This window comes from Glandiceps talaboti, chromosome 1 (assembly GCF_964340395.1).
Source record: "Glandiceps talaboti chromosome 1, keGlaTala1.1, whole genome shotgun sequence".
In the NCBI taxonomy this organism is placed as follows: domain Eukaryota; kingdom Metazoa; phylum Hemichordata; class Enteropneusta; family Spengelidae; genus Glandiceps; species Glandiceps talaboti.
The window spans coordinates 320,691-348,186 of NC_135549.1; the positions used below are offsets into that span (position 1 = coordinate 320,691).

The 27,496-nt window shown below is 34.5% G+C and overlaps 1 protein-coding gene across 1 annotated transcript in view; it reads right to left on the reverse strand.

The window, feature by feature from the left end:
* LOC144442785 (proton myo-inositol cotransporter-like) overlaps positions 1-27,496 on the reverse strand; it is a 50,838-nt gene that overhangs the window by 6,457 nt on the left and 16,885 nt on the right. Inside the window, exons 3-8 of the mRNA XM_078132160.1 lie at positions 15,991-16,150; positions 13,055-13,266; positions 5,509-5,620; positions 4,077-4,240; positions 3,547-3,664; positions 1,646-1,887 (exon numbers count right to left, since the gene is read on the reverse strand). Of these exons, the coding sequence (XP_077988286.1) occupies positions 1,646-1,887; positions 3,547-3,664; positions 4,077-4,240; positions 5,509-5,620; positions 13,055-13,266; positions 15,991-16,150 (1,008 nt within the window). The remainder of the gene's footprint in view (positions 1-1,645; positions 1,888-3,546; positions 3,665-4,076; positions 4,241-5,508; positions 5,621-13,054; positions 13,267-15,990; positions 16,151-27,496) is intronic.

The window sequence follows — 27,496 nt, forward strand, 5'->3', positions numbered from 1 at the left end:
TTGTCATGGGTGTGATCTTGTTGCTTGGCATGTTTGCAGACACTTTTTGAATGTTTGTTTACATGTCTAAGAATCCCTGTTCTTCTCTTTGTGAAATACACCATCGTTTGGGTGTTGCTAGGGGTATTTACATACATTTTTTGAATGTTTATTCAAATATCTAAGAATCCCTGTTGTTCTCTTTGTGAAATACACCACCATTTGGCTGTTGCTATGGGTGTGGTCATGATTGCTAGGGGTATTTGCATACATTTTTTGAATGTTTACCCACTTGCCAACCAGATGATGTTGTTTTTTGACCAAAATACACTGCCATTTGGTTGTTGCTAAGGGCATGGTCATGGTTGCTAGTGCCAATTGTATAAATAAAAATTGCAGAGAATCTGCAGAATAACACTTCTAGAAACATCTCACTAAGTTTCAGTCTTACTGACCAAGTACATTTTGAGATGTACGTTTTTGCCAAAATTTACATGTTTACACCTAATTTGCATATCACTTATGAGATCATTATATGCTTAACATTTCTTCATCTAAACACCCCTAAGAATGTTCCCACCAAATTTCAGACTGACCTGCCCAATAGTTTTTGAGTTTATGTTTTTTGACCAAAAATCACATTTTCGACCCAAATCACACACCGTGGGCAAGATCATTTTGATTTAAACAATTTCCCAACTAGACATCTAAGGTAATACACTCACCAAATATCATGCCAATCAGTCAATGCAGGAAATTTAACCTGCCAAACATAGTATGATCATGGAGGTCTTGATTTGACTCTATTTTTCTTTCCCCATAAAATGTGTGACTTCATATTCTTTGTGCAAACTGGTTTTTAGAATGACTATTAGTAAGGATTGTGCATTTATATAAACCTGTTTTAATCATAGACATGTAAAAGATTATAATGCTAATTTTGGGCATCATTATATGAAGAAAGTGATATGTTCACAAATAAAGAGCATAACAAAAATCAGTCTGTGCCTTGTCCATTGGCTAAAGGAATTGCCGTTGACGGTGATAAGTTCCGTAAGGAAGCATTCTATCTAATCGTTTTTGTTTGATAAGAATAGAGCAGTATGAAAGGAGACATGTCGGTAATACAATGAGCTCTTGTAGCAATATGAACCGTGGCATATGTCGCGGCAAAGGAACTTGTCTGAGCTTGGGGTAAAAATGACAACACTGTTATGCCGACAATTACACCTAATTTGTTCTAATATACACCACATTATGGGCAATCTTTGAGGTTCAACAGTATTACAGTTCTAGATTCAATAACCTTTCTTTTTTTCTGTTTTTTTCTTCTTCTTTTTTTTTGGGGGGGTGGGGGGGGGGTAACAGGCCGGGTGCAAAGGAAATTGGGAAACGCTGTTACAGTAACAGTTACGGTCAGCTGTTTTGAACAAAGGGGGTAGGAAGGATTGTAGTTCTAATTCCATATCTGAACAAAATCATTGTCGATGTCCCAGCATTGCAATGATAAGTTTTTCTTGATCTGTTACTAGGGCCCGGGGTTTTATTGGTGGGACTTATGCTGTTACTCTCATTATCAGTCGACATGTGTATAATATTGACTTTTTATTTGCAGGCAAACACATTAACAGGAAAATGGGTCAACATTTCAAATGCACTCACTCACCTGGAGCAAAGAAAGCTATATACAACACAAGACCTATAATGGGCATCCAGGAATATGGTGTTGGACAGTAGTCATAGGCCCATGTTGATGTTGTATTCTTTGCTGCACATGTTGTTCCTGCCAGTGGGTCATTAGTTGTCATGTTAGCACCTATACATGATGCAGAACCACTGACCACAGAGTTGTGATCATCCATATAACAAAATCCACAGTGATGGTCTGATATGCAATCATTACACCAACTGAAATAAAACACATGTACAAGGTAAGAGTTTCTGGGTTCAAATTATACACTACCCATAATGACATGTTTTAGCTAATTAGATTTCCAACACATGTTCAGAAAGATTTTAAGTAGTGTTCTGACCAGACCCTAACAGGGGTCATCATCTGCCTCTCCTGATGAAAATAGCACCAATGGTGTTGTAGCACATTCAACTGTATTTAGCTGTTGCTATGGGTGTGGGCTTGTTTGCTAAGCATATTTGCATACATTTTTGGGGAATCTTTATTAACTTGCCTGCCCTTCCCACTTTTCTACTTTATATCTTTGCAATATAAACCATTATTTAGCTGTTGCTATGGGCGTGGTCTTGTTGCTAGGCATATTTGCAAACATTTTTGGAATCTATATTCACTTACCTACCCATCCCTGTTGTTATCTTTGTAGTATGCATCACCATTTCGCTGTTGCCAGGGCGTGGCCATGGCTGCTAGGGCCAATTGTGTTATTATAATAATGTTTCAATAACTGCCGAATAACACCTCCAGAAACATCCTCACCCCATTTGAACCTGTCACCTAATTTGCATATCACTGATGGTATCATCACGTGGTAAATACAGCTTCATCTACACATACCCAGATGCACCCCCATTAAATTTCAGCCCAATCTGCAATTGGTCGTTTTGGAATTACAGATTTTTGACAAAAAAACATCTTTTTTAGCCTAATTTGCCTATCACTGATGGGATCACACGTCATGAACAATTTTTAATTTAAACCCCTAAGAACATCGCCAACGAATCACACAAATCAAATCACACATCGGTGGTGAGATCATTTTGATTTGAACAATTTCCCAACTAGACACCCAAGGTTATATACCTACAATTGGTCCAGTGGTTATTGACTTTGTAGTTCAGTCACACACACACAGACAGCCAGACAACGCACCATGCCATAAGCAAGACTGAACCTTAGTGTTCAGTTGTGCTAAAAATCAACAGTGATGACCAGCTATATTTTTTTTCAACTTTATCCAATGATAACCTTGTTTATACTTCAAGTATATTTATTTTCAACATGTACAAGAAAACACACCAAGTCTTATAAATTGCTTATAAATTGAACACACAGTGTAAGAGTTAATAATAAAAGTTGCTGCAACATCAGAGAGGCAGTATCAATATTTCAAGCAACTTAATACATTAGAAACTGACATATGCAAGGAAAGTCCTGTCTAAATAAAATAAAATATACTTCAACAGTGACTTTTATTTCCTATTCAAATTGCTATAAATTGTTTGTTTATTGGCTTGCAAAAAAGGTCATGCTTAGGGCATATGACTTGGAGGCTTTCAATTTCCATGATGTAAATCTTAAGAGATATTGACTTTCCAAGATTTAGAGGGTACTTTCTCAGGTCAGAGTTCTACTGTAGACAGGGAAATAGCTGGAAGTGTGTTTGCACATTTTTAATTCAGCTTTTAACATTCTGCATGAGAAGTACATTGTATAACCTAGCAGCTCATAAACTGCACTATGCTACAAACTGTACTTACTGTACATGTACTATATTCTTAGGGGCCTATCACTTCAACTATTTTTTTTTATGATTCAGATTAAAAAGATTTTTAAAAAGGTTTATAAAATTACTGTAACATATATTCAGTACTTACGCATAGGTAGAACAGTTTATTTGGTTAGATGATGTATGTTGTCCACCAGGTATTTGGGGTGAATTGAGTGCTGCTAGTAGAAAACCAGTTGCTAAAAATAATAAACTAAATAAAACACCTGAAAAAAGGAGAAAGACAAAAAGGTTCTCATTTTATAATTTGTCTGTCTTGAGAAGTATTAAAATCATAAGCTATCTTTCTAAAATTGGCCTTTCCAAAATTTGCCATGGTGGTGCTCAGGTTACACATTCCAAGTGAATCTGTAACAACTGATGAGAGGCATTTGACAGTTAATATAGTACTCATTTAAAACCATTCAGTTGAATTCTTAACTTTCTTTTCTATACATGTACGTCACATGTACACCAACCATCCAGCATACAAGAAGACAAAATAGTGCAAAAAGCTGTTCTGATTTACTTTACAATGTGATAAAAGCAATGACTCAAGACAAAAAAAATAATCCTTGTCATGTGAAATAAAAAAACCATAATTTTCCGTTTACTTAAGGTTATATATTACATATTTACCTGTCATACTTGCCAAACTTAATCCTCTACGGCCTAATTTTTCAACTAAATAAACACCCACTGCAGTAAATGCAAAGTTGATAAAAGCTACAACAGCTGCTAACCAGATAGCTAGCCGATCATCCTGTACTCCAGACATCTTAATGATGGTTGCACTGTAATACCTGTAAGAAAGGACACGACCCATGTATAAGTGTACTAGTTAGTATGTGGTAATTAGCTATAGGCCCAAAAAAATATATATATCTGGTTCTGGTCAGCGCGCGCGTGCCCTGAATACCCCTGCGTCGATCCTTTTTTTTCCGATAATTTTTGCTTTCCCGTTACTTACTTACAACACTGTATGCAAGGCTAGCGGAAAAATGGAACTGAGTTTGAGTACGTCGTGAGCACAAATAATCAAAATGTTGATATCAATTAAGCTGACTTTTGGAGCAAAGATCCTCCGGCCATTTGGAATCGTAGACGTTTCACCTGATGTTACTCTAATGAGATTATATGAAGACTATTGTCAAGGTGTTCTTAGTTCTGGTGATCGTTTCGTTCTGCCTTCTGAATACGAAGATTTTCCTGTAGAATGCAGCGTAAGCAGTGTGTTGACAGGTCAGTTCCAGTCTGTTCTGGTAACAGACCAGGTTTCTGCATTGACTGAATTTGGTAAATATGTGCGTTTTAATATAAATGGGGAACAAGAGAAGCAAGTTTGGGCAATTCCAGTGAGAAATGCCTTCAGACTGATGATGGACGGTGCTAGAAAGAAAACACTGCCTCCTCTACGTCCGTTGGACAGACCTAATTCTCGTTACAAGTTGCACAATGACATTATACAGTGGTTGCAAGGCAAGAATCTTGGATGGGATTATAACTGCAGATCACTGGGCGATAAATTTGTAAATATGACTAGTGATGCCCTATGGATGATTGATCCGCATCGTACAAGACTGCTTAAATACTCCAAACTTTATTACACACCAAGGTATTCCCTTCATTTACATACAATAGTCTGCTCCTTTCTCAAACTGGAATTCTTTATCACTGGACATATATACTGGGCAAGCTTCAATTCTGTACATTTTTCAAGAACAAACTAACTAAAAACGTATCTGTTGAAACAAGCCTTCACTGCTTCAGTGTGGATTGACCCTTTTACAGCCATTGAACAGACTATGACATGATAGAAAGTCTACACAGCCCAATATAAATATGTACTGAAGATATAGACAAGAGAATCCCAGAGCATTTCATTGATGAATAATTTGTTGGCTTTGAGACATTGATCATTTCAAAGCAAGCGTACATGTATACTTTGCAATAATGAATGAAAAAGACTAGCCAAGGGCTTTTCTCAAGATATAGGACAGCAGTATACATGTACATGTAATATAATATGTATACATGATGTGTATACATAGATTACATGCATTGTACTTACATGACAGTGTTGATGCCTGCTAGTTGTTGAAACATTTGCATACCACAGCCAACAATCAGAGCTCTTCTAACAGGGGGAGTTTGTAACATCTGAACAATCACAGCTTTCTTACCTATGGGTGCCATGCATACATAGGAAGACAAAATTACCAAGTCATAATCAAACCTGTCATCTCTAAAATATGTACATGTAAAACTAAAATAGACAAAATTGGTAAATTTCTCAATTGTCACGTTTCTTATCAATTTCATCTGTCAATATTATGGACATAACTTTCCACAGAACAATTCTTTGCCCATTTTGAATGTACCTACAAAATGTAGTTTGTACTGTGTATGAATCCACAACACATTCATTTGGAAGTTGAACCCTATGCATGTGATATTAAGGGACAATTGCACAAAGTCACACAAACTCAATGAACAAACTTTGTTCATTCAGGGTCTGGCTTCAATGTGATTGCTGAACTTCACTTTCATACTTCTTACTGAAAATGTCATGTTTACATTATTCTGTTTTTTACTACTGAGATGTTAATAAATTGACAAATTTATTGCTAACATGATTGATATCAAAAACACTCAGTGCTGGGTTTCTGGTAGTATTTATTTTAATGTGTTTTAGTAGTGATGTTGACTAGTTTAGATACTAGTAGTGGTGATGTGACCACTGCAATGTTTATTATAGCCCCCGTGCAATCGCTAATATGGGCTACCACTAAACAGTAGACAGCCAATAATTTTCGCCTTGTATTTCTTGGCACATAAGTAAGTGATGTAAAATCATGAAATGACTCTCTACAACCTAATGTCTACTAAAATGCCTTTATTTCCTGGAGTGGCATTCCCCTTTAACTGTAATGACTTGTATGTTATTAGCATTGACCTATTTGATATTCAAAATTGCATGTGGCAATGTTTTTTCATTTTCCTTATATAAATCAGAAATGTTCCATCTGGCAAAAATTTATATAAAGAGAAATGATGAAGCCTTGATGAGTTAATGTTTCATGTTGGCAGTTCAATATTTAAAATTGTAATGTTCTGAATATACTTTACAATTTATCCGGAATACTAATCTATGAATACAAAGGTTCCCTTTCACAATTAATGGCTGCATTTAGTATGTATATTTGGATGTATACAGTTACATACAGGATTTCACATTCAGCTATTACAGAATGAAAAGATCACTGTGAGTAATGATATTGTTGGACAATTGACTATACTGAGATTGATTATTCCCTGTTGTTACTATAAAAGAAGCAATTATTAAAGTCAGTTTATCATTGTAATGGCTATTATGGTTGCTAGGGATACTCTGAAATTGGAATTTTGTATGCATAATTATACTTGGCAGAAAATCTCACTATAAACTGTTGCAATGAGTGTGGTCATAGTGGCTATGATTTCATGATTTTGAACATGTACGTAACTCTCACTCACTTACACACTTCTCTCTACATCCTTCCATGTTTTCAATTGTTTCTCTGTATCCTCTCATTTTGTTAGTAGATCTGTGTCTGCTCCTGGAGCTCTTTGGAGAACAGGTGCATAATATATTCGCTTTATTATAGTTATTATTATTTCTTATCAAATGCAAAATTTCCAAGACATTCCTACAAGTATTTATGTACATTTTGTAGTATCAATGTAGAATTCATACGAATCTGATAAGCATTTTTTTACATCACTCTTATCAGTTTTTCTTGACACACAAACACAACACTGTGACAAAATACACACATACACCATGACTATAGCATTGACCCAGAAGTTTAGTTGTACCAAACAAGTCTGATCTTAAACAAAATTAGTTCTCTGGGGATCAATGTATTAGTATACATAATACATTTGTATTACGTATGATAGGTATAATTTATTCCCTTATTGATTCTTGATATGTACAAAGTGATACCTGATTCAAACTGAAACTCTCGTAAGGGCAAAACCATAGATATTTGGTCCTACACACATTGTTGGAATGCAAAATTTTGAGCTATAGCTATCATACATGATGTACTCCTTAATTGAACATTAATTATATGAAACTATATGAAATTTGACCTTGCATACTTATCTAAACACCATTAATTATGCAAATGAATAATAAAGATTATAAGCTACATGAACAAGCTCCACTTTGTATTCTAAAGATGTTGCCTAATTATCAAAAATGATTATTTATGCAAATTACACCACAATTAAAACTACATAAAAAACTACATCAGACACGTGCTTAATTATGGTTGATGTATGTACCTATTTGTGACATTTGACTTTTGCATTCTTAAGATATAGCCTAATTACAGAAAATCATTAATTAAGAAAACAAATTTCCCATTAAAACTAAAGAGTACAGTAACAAGATTTAAAGTCTGTGTGTTTTTTGTTATGTCTGATTTATAATGTATATGAAATTTGAAGTTTGCATTCGAAGATATGTCTAAGTATCAAAGTTCATTAATTATGCAAATATCTTATTACTTTCAAACATAACAAATGTTCACTTTGATATACACCAAATTATATGAAATTTGAAGCTTGCATTCTCAAGATATAGTCTAGTTGCCAAAAATCATTAATTTATGCAAATGATTCATTTAAAACTAAAAGCTAGGTCAACAAACTTCATAGGACATGTGTGCATTATTATGGTTGATGTATGTCCCAAACTACATGAATTTGAAGCCTAATTACCAAACATATCAGTTATGCAATTAATCATTATTAAAGCAAAACGATTATTCCAACAGGTTTTACAGGATGTGTGCATTGTTATGGTTGATGCACATATATGTGCCAAATTATATGAAATTTGAAGTGTATTCCTTAACTAATTACTAAAAACCACCAATTATGCAAATAACTAATTAATGTTTATTGGATGTTTGCCAAAATCTAATCAGTTCATGTCATTACCATATATGGAAGATGTGTACCCAGTTTCATTAGAATTGATACAATAGTTTTTGAGATATTGTGTAAAAACAGTAGTCAGGTTAATGTAAGGCATTACAGCCAGGACTATTTATTAACATTAACACGATAATTCTTAAAATACAAACACACTTGACCAAAATACAAATGTAATGTAAACCTGGAAATTTTCACTTAAGATTTATTTTTGTTTATTTGTCTGGATAACAAAAACATATTTAAATTTAAATAAGTAGTAACTAAAGTGGCTTCATGCACATGAACATATTATTGTACCAGTTTGGTAATTAGTCTTTTAGAACAAGCTGAAGCCTGCAAAACAAAATATTTCTAGTGGTATGAAAATACCCAGGTTTTTTAGTGTGCTAAAGTAGCTAGTCTTGGTAAGTGTGTAGTAATAAATTAGAACTCAACACATATATCAACATTTGGGAAACAGCTTTACATTCTCTATCTGGCACAGCATATTAGAATAGTGATAACATGAGGCAATGAAACATCCACTGTAACAGTCATGGTGAAAAAGACCTTGCCTTTGAATCAATAGTAACATCACCTCATTTTCTTTTGCTATAGTAACCAAACAGACCTAAATGTCAATGTCATTAAAACGACATATGTTGACTTGTTTTGGTGTATTCTTCTGCAGATATTAAGATTTCACTGATTTTATTAGAGGCATATCACTGCATAATACTTTCCATGTTTTAATATGGCTACTCCCCAAAGATTGCTTAGATTATAAAATTTCATTTTCCATGACATCATATATCATTATATCAGTTATATGTAATATAATAGTTTTGTCTCACATTTCAGTCTGAAAATATAAATAAATTTGCCAATTTCCAGTTGTGTGTTCATGTGAACTAAAATCCTGTCCCAATTTTGTTCAATACAATCCAGAGTGTCATTCTTTTTTCAATCATCTTAGACTAGCTAATTCATTTCGGCTTGCCATTTTCTTTCCTACCTTATACCAATTGATGCTACTCCATACATGTACTATGTATAATTCGTCATGTAAAGGAGTGTATATAGTATTACACAAAACCAAGCTTCTAATTCTCCTTTGGTGTGGATTTGTATGTGCCAATCACCAGTCTATGGTAATTTCCAAGCTTAAACATGATGAATTTACTAAGTCGATGGCAAATATGAATTTGTCAGCTGTCAAACCACATTTTATAATATATGTACCTTTCAATATGGCAGCTTAGTGGGAGGATTTCCTTTGTAACGTGTGTAAAATTAAACACAAGGAAAGTATATGGATTAAATCTCTTGTCATTTTTCATGGGAGAAGTCCACAACCCTAATTGGCATACAGAAAACTACATTTATTATTGTCAAAAACTCTTAGTATTGTAAAATGTTGGATCCTACAAGCTATTTTTCAGGCCAATTTCTATGACAGTATTAGCAAAATTAGATGAGTGTGTCCATGAATTTATACACTTTACAGATTATTCGGCCCTTGAAAATGGCAGAAAATGAGTGAGAAAATGCTTTGTGAAATCTTGAGAGATAAAAGAAGAAACCTAGACTGCAGCTACAACTCTACATTTCATCTCACCCATGTCCATAAACTCTTGTTTACAAAGTAATGACAGTCATGCCTGAAAAGACATTAGCTGATATATTTGTAGAAAAATAGCACCAATGGCATTATAGCACAACTGTATTTTGTTGTTGCTATGGGCATGGTCTTGTTGATAGGCATATTTGCATACATTTTTGAATCTGTATTCATTTACCTACCCATCCCTGTTGTTATCTTTGTAATATGCATCAGATCACTGTTGCTAAGGGCATGGTTATGGTTGCTAGGGCCAAATGTGTCTAAATGTTTTGCAAAATAACTGCAAAATAACACCTCCAGAAACATTCCCACCAAGTTTCAACCTCATTCACCATGCAAGATACTAGTAGAATATAGTCCATGGGCCAGAGGGGGTTACCATGCACCCCCCCCCCCCCACACACACACACACACACATACACACACATACACAAACCTACAACATAGGTATTTTTTTGTTAGCAGTGAAAATTTTGGGATGCACTACCTGTTTGGCCTCGATTTCAAATTATATGTGCGTCACGGAATGGTGTCGAAAGGTTGAAGGCCAAACAGGTAGTGCATCCCAAAATTTTCAGTTAACATTTTGTTTCTCATTCAGTAGACTCAAATAAACAAAAAAATACCTATTGGATTATCACGTTGTAAATACAGCTTCATCTACACATGCCCAGATGTATCTCCATTATATTTCAGCCCAATCTGCTTTGTAGTTTAGGAATTATAGATTTTTGACCAAAACAACACATTTTTAGCTCAAATTTGCATATCGAATGGATCATCATGTCATGAACATTTCTTAATCTAAATACCTTTAAAAATGTTCCAACCAAATTTCAAATCGAACTGCCAAGCAGTTTTTGAAGATTTAAGTTTTTGGACCAAAAATCATATTTTTTTACCCAAATCACACGGCGGGGGTATGATCATTTTAATTTGAACAATTTCCCAGCTATCCATCAAATATCATTGCAATCGCAATCCAGCAGTTTTTGACTTTAAGTTGTACACACACACACACACACACACACACACACACACACACACACACACACACACACACACACACACACACACACACACACACACAGACAGACAGACAGGCACATACAGACAGACAGGCACACACATACATGTACCATGCCTATAGCACTACTGAACCGTACCAGTTCAGTTGTGCTAAAAAGTACTCATTTTTACATTTGAATAGAAAGCTGTGTTTAACAGACATAATCTGCCTACACACTACATGTGGCACAGTCTACAACAATCTAATCAACATCAGGCTTCATTTGTTCACAATTCATGTCATATATTCTCAATATTGGATGACTACTAATGACTTCAGGGCCAGACTCATTTCCCAACAGTTTGAAAAAATTCTGTGCAATGTAAGGTTTGGCTTGTAAATCTAATGAAGCAGAATTCTTTACGGAGTTAGTGATCATTAAATTGTATTGAGACCCCTTCACACACTCTGAGACATTGTCGTTTCATTAGGTGATACATAAGGAGAGAGCAATCATGTGCAGTGTTTCCTCTGGGTCAAAAAATTTACTAGCAATTTGGCTAATTTGCCTCAAAATTTATTAGCCAAACCAGACTTTCAATTAGCCAAACTTTTGCGATAAAAATGTACCTATAGTATATAAATAAAGACAATAACGCAAACCATAGACCCTCCACCCATGGTGGAGGGTCTATGCGCAAACTTGTATGTTTTTACTCTGTTTATTTACATACATTTTTCATGTCATGTTGGCAAACATACGGTTCTCATCTTTGCTTCGAAGTTGTAGCACCAAACATCGAGGTTTTAATCAGTTCTCATTGTAACTATTTTCTAAATCTCAATGTGCAGTGTGACCTGTGAAATTTGAATATGACCCATCATATGCATAATGTTTCAACAGTTTCATGTGCCCCATTACCATTTCCTCACGTGGAGAGCACGTCTTGGGTAGTTTAGAAACTACGCGTTACTTATTAACAGACATGGTGCGAAAGGGTTTCCATCGATAGAACGGCCATTACGGCGAAGCATCTTCCCTCAAGAGTGAAGCGATGATCGAATGGACCACATCGTTGGACAGTCTATGCTGAAAACTTCACTTAGATAAATTCAAACTGCCACGTCACCATTTCATTTTCACTAAAACTGAAACTTTTTCTTTTTGAGCTTCGTTACTAGATCGAACACATTACGTGAATTTACTGTTCACTACACCATGCTCTTTGTCTGGTTCGCATTTTACGTTATCGTTCAAGAATAAACAAATATCTTCATGTAGTACGAGTTAACATTTCTCCTGCATAGTGGAAGGGCCCGGTAATAAAGACAACTCATCTTCCATTGCCCCTTGCATGTGATGAACTACTTGAACAAATTTTACAAGCATGGCTCGCATGATCAGATCCTGAAAGTTGTACACAATGGAACTTACAAGTTTGTTGGATGGGACGTTATTTGTACTAACAATTTTATGATTTGTTTAACTTTTGAGGAACGTACAATGTGTACACTTCCTTCTAAATGTAATACAATGTAGTTTAAATTACGGATATTCCACGTTGCGACAAAGTAACCACAAGCATTACGCATACATTTTGTGGTGCCCTATTCTAAATTGGCTTCGCAAGTTTGGCTAATTGTATCAAAAATATTCTCGCCAAATGCAGATTTTATTCGCATTTTGCGATTTGGCGAGTGGGCAGCGGAAACACTGATGTGAACTTAACTATCGCCCCTACACTGAGTTAGTTATTGCTAAAACTTTCTGGAAGTATGTGAACTCTTTAAAGAAAATTAATTCTTGTGGGTCAAATTAGCCTTCAATTACAGAGAAATCACTGCAATGAAATAACAGTTTTGGTGAATAAAAATTAATGGCATTATTGTATGAGAGATATTTAATGTGAAAACAGAGCTAAGGAAGCACTAGTGATTCCCAATCAATGCAATCAATATTTTTAGCTGGCATGGAATTAATTTTGATAGTAGTGGCTTAAAAATGACATAACGCACCTCTCCTTTGCATTTCTTCATCTTGTTCACAAACACTTCTCTGTATTTCTTCGATTTCCTCATCTACACCAAATCCTCCCCTCATCAAACTCAAAACTCTCTTAGCTTCATCTTTCCTACCCTTGGCAACAAGCCATCTTGGACTCTCAGGAAGGAAGAGAAATCCAATAAATTGTAGTAATGATGGAATACCAGCCAAACCAAGCATAAACCTGTAATATAGGCAATCAATGATTACAACTTGAGGTTTATTTATTGCAAATAAAATGTCAAAAACAGTGCAATATCTAAATCACATTTACTGCATGATCAAATTTGCAATGAAAAAATAGCGTCAATGGCATTATAGCACAACTGTATTTGGCTGTTGCTATGAGCGTGGTCTTGTTTCTAAGCACATTTGCATACATGTTTGGAATTTTTAGTCACTTGCCTACCCTTCCCAGTTTTCATCTTTGCAATATAAACCATCATTTGGCTGTTGCTATGGGTGTTGCCTTGTTGCAAGGCATATTTGCATACATTTTTGAATCTTTATTCACTTCCTACCCAGCCCTGTTGTTATCTTCATTAAATATGCATTATCATTTCACTGTTGCATGGTCATGGATGCTAGGGCCAGTCATGTCAAAATGCTTGAACAATAACTGGTCAGAATAACACCTCCAGAAACACCCCAACCACGTTTCAGCCCCATTCACTAGTATGTAGTTTTTGAGATATAAGTTTTTGACCAAAAATGGTGTTTTTAGACCTAATTCATATATTACCAATGGAAGCATCATGTTATGTTGTGAATACACCTTCATCTACACATCCCCAGATGCATCCCCATCAAATTGCAGCCCAATCTGCTCAGTAGATTTGGAATTATAAATTTTTGATAAAAAAGACACATTTTAGACCTAATTTGCATATCACTGATGGGATCATTATGTCATGAACAATTCTTAAATATGACACATCCCTAAGAATGTTCCCACCAAATTTCAGACTGATCTACCCAGCAGTTTTTGAGTTTAAATGTTTTGACCAAAACCCAAATCACACACCGGTGATAAGATCATTTCAATTTGAACAATTTCCCAACTAGATACCGAAGTTAATATACACACCTAATATCATAACAATCAGTTCAGTGGTTTTGTACACACACACGCAAACACATCCACACAGACTCTTTTCCATGCCTATTGCACTACTGAACCTAAGAAGTTCAGTTGTGCCAAGAATGCACTCTTCAAATGCAATAACAATTGGTACATACTTCAAACATAACTAATCACATATGTTCTGAAATGTTTTGTTGATGTAGCTTTTATCAGTTTTAAAATGGTTCATTTGCATAATAAAAAATTTTCAGTAATGCAGGTATATCGATCTTTAAAATGCACTCTTCAAATTAATTGTATATACTCTGTTGCATTCCAACAATTATTTTGTGTAGGAATGAAAATCTTAAGACTTTGCCCTTACGGATGGCATTCAATTTAAATCTGGTTAATCACTACTGTGGTAGAGTAGACTCAACATAGAGAGTCAACATTTACTTTCCTTCAGTTCCAGAAGGGAACCTCCACAAACATGCACTAGTATTTATAGGTTATATCAGCACACAGAGTCTCGTAAAAATTCTTAGGTTTCCTCCCTAAATGGACTATATTTTATCAATCTTGACCATATACACATTTATATTTCTAAATATACCACCAATGGCATTATACCACAACTGCATCTGGCTGTTGCTATGGGCATGGTCTTGTTGCTAGGTATATTTGCTTACATTTTTGGAATTGTTATTCAGTTACCTACCCATGCCATGTTTCATCTTTGCAATATACATGACCGTCATTTGGCTGTTGCTATGGGCATGGTCTTGTTGCTAGGCATATTTGCATACATTTTTGGAATCTTTTATTCACTTACCTACCCAGCCCTGATGATATCTTTGTAATTTGCATAATCATTTCACTGTTGCTAAGGGTGTGGTCATGGCCTAGTGTCAAATGTTTTGAACAATAACTGCAGAATAACACCTCCAGAAATATTCCCAGTAAGTTTTTGACCAAAAGCGAGATTTTTAGACCTAATTTGCATATCGTCAATGGGATCATCACATTGTGAATACACCTTTATCTACACATCTCTAGATGCATCCCCAGTAAATTTCAGCCCAATCTGCTGCAGTAGTTTTGGAATTATAGAATTTTGACAAAACAAGACGCATTTTTGCACCTAATTTGCATATCACTGAAGGGATCACCATGTCATGCACAATTATTAATCTAAACACCCCTAAGAATATCCGTCCCATCTGCTGAGTATTTTTGGAATTATAGATTTTTAACCAAAAAAGACACATTCTTAGCCCTAATTTGCATATCAGTGATTGGATCATGTCATGAACAATTCTTAATCTAAACACCCCTAAGAATGTTCTCACCAAATTTCAGACCAATCTCCTAAGTAATTTTTGAGTTTACGTTTTTTTACCAAAAATCACATTTTTTAACCCAAAACGCACATCTCTGATACAATCATTTTCATTTGAACAATTTTCCAACTAAACTCCAAAAACAAATGTCCCCACCAAATACCAAGCCAGTCAGTCTGACAGTTTTTGACTTTAAGTCATTTACATACACACATACATACACACACACAGACATTTCACCATGCCTATAGTGCTACTGAACCTCAGTTCAGTAGTGCTTATAAAAATATAACGATAAACTGCTAACTTTCTTGTAGCATTACCATTATGATGGATGACTTCATATTGTATAAGTGAAATACCACAATTTTCACATGATGAATGACTATAGTTGTACATGTATATTAAAAGTTTGATGTATGGATATCTTAGTTGAACTCATCAAGCAAAGAGACTCAGTAACATACATTGTACAGTACATGTACATATAGTTTAACATTACCTCCAGCCATTTTCTTTGTCATAACTGAAAGCTCCATCAACAATACTGGCAATGCACTGTCCTCCAGTGATAAACATGTTATTTACTGTTACTAGGCGACCCCGTAGATGAGCAGGTGCAGATTCAGCTATGTACATAGGTACCGTCATGGAAGCTAAACCTGCAGACATTAAAAAAAAATATATAAGCAGACATCGATAGTCGGTGTTTTTCCAGCCTTCCGTAATTTAAGAAATTGACAATCACTGTATATTTTAATCTGTGGTAACATACATGTAGTAGCATATTAGTATTTTACAGGTATAACTTCATGCTGTCAGCAATGAACACTATAATTACAGATGCTGTCTCTTCCCACATTTTTCTGTCATTTCCCGGCAGATCTCTATAAATATTTGCCCAAGATCATCAGCGATACTCTGCTTTGCCAAATATATTCAGGGGTTTTATTATCTTTGCTTGCAAAATGTTGGTCCTGCTCTGAATTCACTCATTACTCGCTAAATGTGTGTGTTATTCCTCTTTGTAAGTAAAGTCGTTTCTTGATGAGGATCATTTACATCCAAAAGAATCTTGGACAGGATATAAAACTAGCATTTCTACATTCTTTTTGTATTCCAATATTATCTCTACATGTTAGCATGTGATCATCCTTTAAAAGTTTGCATTTCAAGCAGCACATTGGACTTCGTCAATTAACAAGAAAGTCAACACGAAATCACAAGCACTCAAGAATCTGTAAGCTTACATCTAATGATCTATGCATCTGATTATTATGTACATATATATATCCCTTGTGAGACAATTGTCCCAAATTCTTTGATGATAATGTCCTCATGTATGCATCATGACTTGTATGCAACATTGATGAAGCCATGATGAATACCTGCAAAGCTTTGGATTTCTTGGTGCAAAATGATGTGAAATTTATGAGCTGGGACTGAACATTCACACAGTAGAGTTTTCACTGAACTTCACTCTGACCTAAAACAGTACCACAAAACCATACAAAATCACAGGAACTATTCATAGTTACACAAGGAACATAATTATAGCTGCAGCTATTCACTTTCAAACAAAAAAATAATATGGTGAATCTTCACAGTTTAGATGATGGAATTACAGTATAAGATTTGCAAATTCAACCAGTGCACTAATTTCTATTAAACCATATCCATCTGTAAATTTTTTTGTACTGTTTTTTTGTAATGTTTTGGCCATTTTAATGAGGCTTATAATTTTCCAAGAACATGAACAAAGTACTTCATTCTTGCTTGGTTGTTGTTTGAAGATTTCTGAGGAGTTTGCATTTAACAAAAATACAATCATGTACCCTACCATAGGGGGAAAATATCTTATTTTGGCATATACCTATACATGCATTCAAGGTTATATTAATATTAATTTTTCCATGTCTACAACTCTAATTTATTTTGGTTTGTAATATACATTTATTCAAAAGTCTGCAACCCAGATTTTTTTGTTTCTTGGCAATTTCGTTTCTTGGCTTACATGTATACCAAGTAACAATTGCAAGTCATTAGAGGATTTTATTACATTTTATGATTTAATTGCCTATCAGATTACATCTATCAATTGACTCACTGCCTAGTGTTAGTGTGTGGAGATATGCCATTATGTCCTATAAACTGTTGTGCAATGTACATGTACATGAACACTTCCATCTGATACATAAATTAGCCAGGTAATCTGTCATTCTGTACAGGTAAGGTGTAAAATCATGGTTTTTATACAAATGACTGACTCTACACCCAATAAGGTCAGGGATTACATGTACATGTTTTGTACAATGTTAGGCATATGTTTCCTCAAGGGTAGTTTAGATGCGATCCATGGCTTCAATATCTTCTCTAGTCTAGAGGCTATCCATGGCTTCAAATATCTTCTCTAGTCTAGAGGCTATCCATGGCTTCAAATATCTTCTCTAGTCTAGAGGATATCCATGGCTTCAAATATCTTCTCTAGTCAAGAGGTTATCCATAGGCTTCAAATATCTTCTCTAGTCTAGACGTGATCCATGGCTTCAAATCTCTCCTCTAGTTTAGATGCTATCTGTGGCTTCAAATCTCTCCTCTACTCTACTGTAGAGGCTATCCATGGCTTTGAATCTCTTCTCTAGTCTAGATGCGATCCACCGCTTGATTCGCTTCAAATACTGTAAGCAACAAGACCACACCCATAGCAACAGCCAAATGATCATATGTATTGCAGAGATAATTATCAGGGATTCATAGACAAGTGAACGGACCTTCAAAAAATGTATGCAGATTTGTTTAGGAACATGACCCACCCATAGCAACAGCCAAATGATGAGACCTACGCGACATTACAAGTGTTTATGTATATCTAGTCCAGCCGTTTTTAATTATTATGCCATAATATGGGGACATAATATTTTAGCATTTATACCCACAGACACTGACAATTAGTCAGGAAGTGTGAGTAAATATCGGTAAATGTTGGTTAATAAGACATGTAGACTGTAGTTTTTGTTTACTGATGTCTATTACAACCACAAGCAATGTATTTTTTCACAATGCTGTTGAGTTTTATTCACCTGTTGACTATGCTCGTCATAGGCTACGTGCTAACGATGTGTCTCTATGATGTCATAAAATCCTGTGGTCTAGGTGGGACCGGAAATACCCGAAAACTCTTGAAGTAAATCCGAAGGGAACTGACTGAAAATGGTCATTTTAAGGTGTTTGCAGACGCTTTTTTAAAGTTTTAAAACCAGTATACATTTCACAAACATGTCGTCTAGCAAAATAGCAATTGTGAATGTGAGCATTTTGAATCACCTTTAATATTACTTGTATTCTTGTAAACATGATTTTAAAGAAATTGGTAATATGTAAATTCTACAATGTGTCTGAGATAGGCTGGAATTGGCTTCATTTTGATATTGACTGAAGGTCACGGACAAAGGTCAAAGTCTCAAAATATAGCTTGCATCTGATAATATGGGTGTAGACACTTGAATGAAGTGTCTGTGTATTACAGTTTTTGAGTTATACAGTAAATATTTATTATTAACTACAAATATTGCCACCATTGTCAAATTTACATATATCAAAAAACAGTGATGTGCATATGTGCCATATGATATGTCACATGTGTGTCAAGTTTGAAAGAAATCAGATATTGCATGTCCGAGAAATGATGTTCTATGGATGGACGCACACACGTACGCACAGATGGAGCCCATTGTAATAGTCCCCCCTTCTGGGGACTAAAAACTGCACAATTAAATTGTGAATAGCATGGACCACAAAAGTGATATCCTAAAAAACATTGTCATTTCTTAATGTTATGTAAACAGATATTGCTGAACAAGGTATTATACCCTTGATAGCACTGTCTGGGGCCTGTACTCAAAGATGACAGGATTCTTGCATGCCATTATTTTATGGTTCATTGGAGACTTTGACTTTTAACCTAATTTTCAGTGGAAATCAAGAGGTAAATGAGACATACAAGGTAACATTGACTTCTCTTCATTATTCTGAACTAGTACTTGAAAAGCTTCACACACAATTCTTCAGGAAATTTGTTACAGAACTGACAATTACATACATTCATTTTAAAAGTAGGATTATTTCATGATTTTGTTCTAAAATAATGTTAGGATCGACTATAAATTTACAGAAAACTACCACTGAAATGTTCATAATAATTCTAAGAGAAATTATTGACCCATGAAATACTTACAGGGAAATAACATTTATACTACATTTGTACATTCTTTCCTATTGATTTTCACTAGCACATTTCCATATACATGATTTTAGTCAATGTAACACATTTTTTTCAATGACTAAATTACAGAATCATCTTCACAATATCACATGAAACAGAATACTGTCAAATATAACTGAGTATTGACTGCTATCAAATCATTCAATTACATGTACAGATATTAATACTATTAGATAATAAGTACTAAATATTGGTTATTCAGATACAGGTATAGCCTTGAAATTTTTATTTTATACTGTAATACACATATACAGTATCCGAGTGGTGAGTTTCTACATTTCTAGTTACTATGCATATCTAAATCCATATTTGCCCTTGTACATGTATGTCAATTTTTAATATCTCATTTTATGCTACCTATTACTCCTGTGTATATAATAAAGTTGATGATAATAATAATGATAATAATAACAGTTTAATAGCCTATACACCTAGAAATACACACAATCATATAAAATCTTTGACATTCTGTGCATGTTAAATACAGTTGTTTGCACTCGTAGCTGTGATATTTACATTCAGGGTATGATGTGTACATGCAGAGAAATATGTTTATGTATGCAGGAGAGGCCTCACAGGAAATGAAAAGATCTCAACAGTACAAATACCAGCATGTTCACTGCAACATTGTACAGGGTTAACTACATGTATGCCTGAAGGTGATGTATGTATATGTGACAAACTTAATATTTTGTTTGAGTCACATTCAAAGCAAGACAGATTTTGAAGTTGCTGTAGTTTTGAGGCAACGAAGTGCAGTGATTTTCATTTTCAGTTAGAACTCAGGCATTCAATAAATTTAAGTAATAGAATTATATAGTGTATCTCAAATCGTTGATTATATTTATGGTATAAACTGAGATAATAATATATGTGTTGTCATGTATTTTTGTAAAGTGTTAGACACTCAAGTCTTTCAGTACAGTGTAAAGTCAATGCACAGTACTAATCATGATATTTACCCTGCATTAGTGAATACACTATACAAATAATGCATCACCATATGTTAATTATCACCTTAATTAACCACCTCCACTGTCTATGAATTCACATTTCTACGAAAGCTGATATTGGTAAGACTTGAATCATATGACATTCGAATAGACTAATTGCCTACACAGACAATAACAGTGTGATGAAAATAATAAATGCATTCACTTGGGCATCATCAAAATGTTGGTAAACAACACCTAACTCTTGAGGTGAAAAGGAATTGTGATTCTATGACAGAACCCCATGACAAGTTAGTCTAAGTGTGACGTTCTCAGGGTATTTGCATGAATGCTTGAAAGCTCTCTATGGTCGTACTGTCACAAGTATATAGTGAGTGAAAGTGCAGCAGAAAACACTGCAAGCACAAGTGCAAATACCCGTACCCTCAGTACCCACACTGGAACTCAGTCATGTGGCATGGGGTTCTGTTATCATTACCTATATGTTTGTTCAAAACAGCAAATTTTCATATAAATCATCTTGTGCAATTCTGCACATTCCTATGGAAAATATTATTGTGCCCTCATTTGCATACAGGAATGCAATATTGTTTTCGGTATTGCATCACAGTACAAATACCCCTCACATGTACATGTGCACCAGCCCTATAGTACATATAGTCACTGGTAAATATGCAATTAATATGTGGTAATATTTATTTGCATTTATCATTTTATGACTTAAGTGTATATCATAGATCAGTACTAATATTTTGAAGAATGTGAAGGAAAAGAATAGTTGGCTTTGTGTAAAATTATTTTAGACAACTTACAGAGGGTGAATGTCTTATTCAAAGGAGCATATACATACAAGAAACATGTACTACATATAGTTCACTGAAATGAAAATTGCATGTTCAAATCTCCATTTACTTTCAATAATAAACCATAACAAACATGAAGCATATTCAATTTATATGTAATTAAAATCTACTAAATCACTCAAACTCAAGAAAAGTACATTTGGTCAAACATGGGAAGTACTGCATGAAAACAAGCTGCCATGATATGTACATGTAGTTGGGAATACTGATGCTGAATGGTGACAACAAAATTTGCCTCTAGCTACACTGTACATCTTACCAACTGTTAAGAGTGCCAATTTGAAATCTTCCCTTACTACATTATTACTAAATCCTATGGACAAAATTCTACAAGCAAATATCAAAGAACAGATTCCACATCAAAGATGATTAAGATATTGACATAAAGGTAAACAAATCCAGACAGACAAAGAGACTGGTTTGCAGATAGAGAAATAACTAGCCACATCATGATATGATACATTCACCTTGCAACCACACTGGGTTTCTAGTGTCTATTACCAATGTCTTATCAGGATTTCCATGATTTATTCTCTTTTTTAGATGGAAAATGACGGAATGTGGTGGGAGGTGTGGGACAACAGATAATGGAGAATGAGGAATGCATACTACAGGTAAAATGAACAAATTAGAATATACGCAGACTTACAACCATGAATCTTGTAGATTACTCACAAGTTATGCAAAATTAATAAATTTGATATTTGGCTTATGCCAATCATGATCGAAAAACATGGAATTCACAAAACACACAAAATGAACAAATTAGATATATGCAGGCTTCATTGAACATTTTCAAAAAAAACAAGAAATTCACAAGATATAATAAAGGAGATATATGAAGACGTACATGTATGTTCACAGTCTTGAAGAATACAGAACTCACAAGACTGTGATGCAGATGACGATGACGATGCAAAATGAACAAATTGAGATGTATAAGATACGCAATCTTCAATGAACACTCTTGAAAAAATGGAATATTTGCAAGACAATTACAAAATATACAAATTTGATAACACGTATAGGTACATATACTTATGTCAAGAAGTCATTTATACAAATTGGAAATATTGCTAATACATGTGTATCTGGAATCCAAACATGACTTTTGAAATGGAATAGTACAATTTTTCAATAGCAATTTTTTCTTAAGAAGTCAATTTAGTCTTGTCCATCCAATAAAGTGTGTATGGTACTATCAACCACATTGTAAGAGTTGTTCAATCATTGACTGAATAAATAGGTATGTTATTGACAAATTCTAATCCTATATAATCATTTATTCTCCTTTTTTATGGAAAGTGAATGAAATCATAAAATTCACAAATAACATTATAAAATTGAGTATTACATCCTTCTGAAAGGTATTAAAATGCCATCAACTCTCTTTGTAATGTTAACATTAAAAGGGGAATACTACTCCAGGAAATTAATAGAGACATTTTTTTTAAATATTCAAGTTGCACACTGACTATTCATGAGTCCAAAATGCCTATACCCTTCTGTGTAAAGCATCTCTCATGAACATTATTCAGTGTAAAACTTGAATGCATTATTTCTTCTGACTCCCATGATGCAATGTCTCTGTTTCTCTATTCCTGGAGTGGTGTTCCTCTTTAATGACAGCGAATGACAACTTCAATTTTTGCTTTTCAGATTTCTTTTTCAGAGAGACTTAGAAGATGATAAAGGTAGCCTTTGACATTTGTAAAACACTGACCAGATTCCAGCTAATCTAGATCGTCAATGTAAAAGATATGACAGTAAATTTAAAGGAAAATTGATTAAATGTGTATGTCAAGCAATGGATGTATATTGAATAGTGGTTGCCTAAAAGGTTGTGCTATCTTCATGATGATGAGTTCACAGAATTCACCTAACACTAAATAATCCAATGTGTCACGTTAATATAAAACCATAGACAGTCTCCCCTCCACTGTCTATGATCAACTGAAATGATTGTGTATGACTAAAGCTTTGCTTTCCCTTTTTTTTTCGCTTTTATTAAATAAATGTTAAAAGTCAACACTGAGTATATACATTTACATAAATTATACAATAATAACGTTTCATTCCACATGAATGTGATTTCTTCAAGTTAAAATATATGATTTTGACATTGATAACTGGGCAATGGATCTGCACAACAATTAATGTTGTACAGTGCACTCATTACAGTCAATGAGCAGACATTCATAAAGTGATAATGTATATATGTTCTATAACAAATCTTACACTGATTTCCTTTGTTGTTGGTGAATCTGTTGATTTTCCTGTCACATTAGAAGGCTTTGAACAGTCAGTTCTGTGAGGAATTAAAGATTTCTAGGAAGTAGATACACAGTAAAGTTTCTTGGAAGTCATTCAGATCAAGGGCATCCATTGTTGCAAACAGTCAATCAATCTAACGATTACTATATACTCTGTCTTTTTCCTGTTATATCATATCTTCAGGGCATTTTATCTACTTCATTTTCTACCTTATCTATACTTAAGTCTTTATTCCTATCTTTATTTCTATCATTTATTCCCAAGTTACAATGGCTACCACTGTCTGTCATTTTCCTTTAAAATATTATTATTTCTGTGAGACATGAATATAATAATCCATACATTCAAAAAGTACAATAAAGATATTCAGTCAGGTGTATTTTGATTGTCAGCACTGTCACTGAGTGGTGAATATATGTTGTTGACATTTTGAGATGTCAATGCTGACCTCCAGTGTGTCCTCTTAGCCAATTTGACATGCCACTGGTGCACACAATTTGTAATGATACACCAAAATTTGGTATCTCTTAATTACGATGTTGTGACTCACATGAAATGCCAGTTTTTATCATTTTGACTCACAAAAACAAAATATGGCTTTCATTTGAGGGCACACTGCTGACCTCCTTGACATCACTTCCTATGACGTAGAACACATAAATGATATTTCCTTCAAATGACTGTCTCTACACAGAATACCTAGTATACATCTGTCTCATTTTCTCCATTGTTCACTATCATGCTTCTCACATTATCAGTGAATATCAGTAAGAAATCGAAGATTACACATGCTGTTTAGTTATAAATATGCCCTAAGTTTAACTATTCACATTAAATTGTGTAATTCAATTTGATAGAAATTCAAAGATTTCTTTTAGAGCATTTTACAGAATGATTACCAAATTTTACTCTTGAATGATATAAATCAGGGTTTTTAAGCAGCAGTTCTGGAAAAGAATGCAATAGGTAATCAGTAAATATACACATATGTACATGGGGAATTCAATCAACTTTTAGCTTACTGCCAAACCAGAAAGACTATAGAGTATCAATTAGCATCGTGTGTTTTGCATTTCACACAACATACTTGTTAAGAATTAATACCTAACACAATAGCGGCACTGATAGCAGGCATGCATGCGTGCACATGAAATGTTACATTTTATCTCACTGTGAATGCAAATAATTACTTTCATGTTTGAATCCTATTGTTTCATCCTGAGTGATGTTGATTGTGTTCATGTAGATAAAATGTATCATTTTGTATGCTTGCACTCTATCAGTGTCTGTATAAATTTGTTTTATGTACTATTTGTGGCAAACAATGTGTGAGATGTTGTGCTGCCTAATTGAAACTCTATAGTCACTCTGGTTTGGTAGTACCATCTGCTAAATTGTACTAGTATTATACTTATACCATGGTCACTTGTGAGGTAATAGCTCGCCCAGCAGCCGCAAAGCAGCCACGTAGTAGCTCAATGACTAGTACGCATGATGCACATCCTATATACTATACAATGTGTTTTTAGTGGTTTTACTCAAGGATGCATTGTTTCGCAAAGACTACGCATGTGTATTCTATATACTATGTGCATTCTCCATGCAGGAGGCACTATCTACAATATTATCATGAGGCAGTCGGTCACAAATGAATCTACCCTGCGCGAGCTTATGGGCTTTGACTAGTTATGGTATTATTCTAGTCCAGGATGATCATAACACAAAGCAGTTACGGTATTAGGTACATGTATAATTATACAATATTTCAAAAAATACAATTTCCGGTCATTGTTGAGATATATACACAAGTCTGGCAACAGCCGAAGATACAGAGGAGATAAATGACAATTTTAAAGATCCAATGTAATTTCGAAATCAACAAGTCATTGAAAATGACATAGTCCCCGCTATGATTGGGTTTTAAGGAACTGGCAGTTTATGTTGTCATTTTCAAACCTGGTTAATGTTGTTTGGCCTAATATGGTTGTTTTTGATATCACTACTCTGTTCAAGCATGTCTGAGTTATGGCTTTGGACATGAAAACTGTGCCAACAAAATGGCTGCCAGGCAGCCATATTGGATTGTATCACAACGAAAATGGATATGCACATGTATGTCATAGAACACTGTGCTAATACCAACTTTGAATGAGATCTGTTCAAGCATGTCTGAGTTATGGCTTTGGACATGGAAAATTCGCAAACAAAATGGCTGCCAGACAGCCATATTGGATCGTATCATGACAACAATGAATATGTACATGTATGTCATAGAACACTGTCCTAATACCAACTTTGAATGAGATCTATTCAAGCATAATAATAATAATAATAATAATAATAAACTTTATTTAAACTCGATAGCCTCATAGGTAACAGCCTTTTTTCATGAGGGTCGAGAACAAAAAAGAACAAATTAAAATACAATGGCAGAAAAGGAGACTACATACAAATTGCAAAAAAATGCAATAACGGCACAAAACGTCCAACAGACAAAATACAGACAGCAAGTGACAGAAAAAATACGACCATACTAAAAATTTACATTGTCATCTATGAAACCCTGAAAGTAATGTTTATGACACGCAATTTTGAAACTTCTAATATTAGTAATAGATCTTATTGCAGCCGGTAGTTGATTGTAGAGTGTAGGCGCTGCTACTCGAAATGATTCCTTAAAAACATTTGTTCTGGCAAATGGGACTAGTAACGAGTGATTTGTAACTGAGCGCAAAGACCGACTAGGTCTATATGGTGAAAGTAATCGACTGATATAAGTGGGATATTGGCCTTGTAATGCTTTATAAACTGAAACAACGTTATTAAATTTGTAACGATAGGAGAGTGGATACCAGTTTAGCCTGATTAGCATCTCGGTGGGAGATATGCCAAGCATGTCTGAGTTATGGCTTTGGACAGGGAAAATTCGCAAACAAAATGGCTGCTAGGCGGCCATATTGGATTGTATCATAAAACAAATTGACGTGCATATGTATGCCATAGTATGTTGCCCCTGTACCAAGTTTGAAAAAAATCGGTCCAGGCATCTCCAAGAAATGGCTGCGGACGCACAGACGGACGCACAGACAGATGGAACCCAATCCATAAGTCCCCGTCCGAATATTACCGGTAACTCACAAGTGACTGCGACTTATACATACTATTCTGTAATTACAGTTGGGTGATACATTGTATATCAACATGAATGCATGTAAGTGAAACTATGCTTACATTTATACAGTACTACCATAATACAGTACTTTATATTTCTCACTGTGCTAAAAAATAAGGCCTTTGGGTAAGTATTCAGGAAAAATTTAGAGAAAAAGTATTTAGAATTATGCTGAATATACAATATTTTCATCTTGAAAACCAAAGAATCTGCTCCCATTTCTATAACCTCAACAGGTATAACCACTGAGTATATTGAAACCACTCAGGAAATTGACAATTCCAAACAAATAAGCAGTTATAAAATAAATTGAACATTAAAATACTACAAATTGAAACTCATTCTCTACAACCAAGAAGATAAGATTAATCAGAAAGATTGCTGTTTGTTTGTTTGTTTGTTTGTCTGTTTGTGTTTGTTTGTTTGTTTGTTTTTGTTTGTTTGTTTGTGAACCACTGTTGACA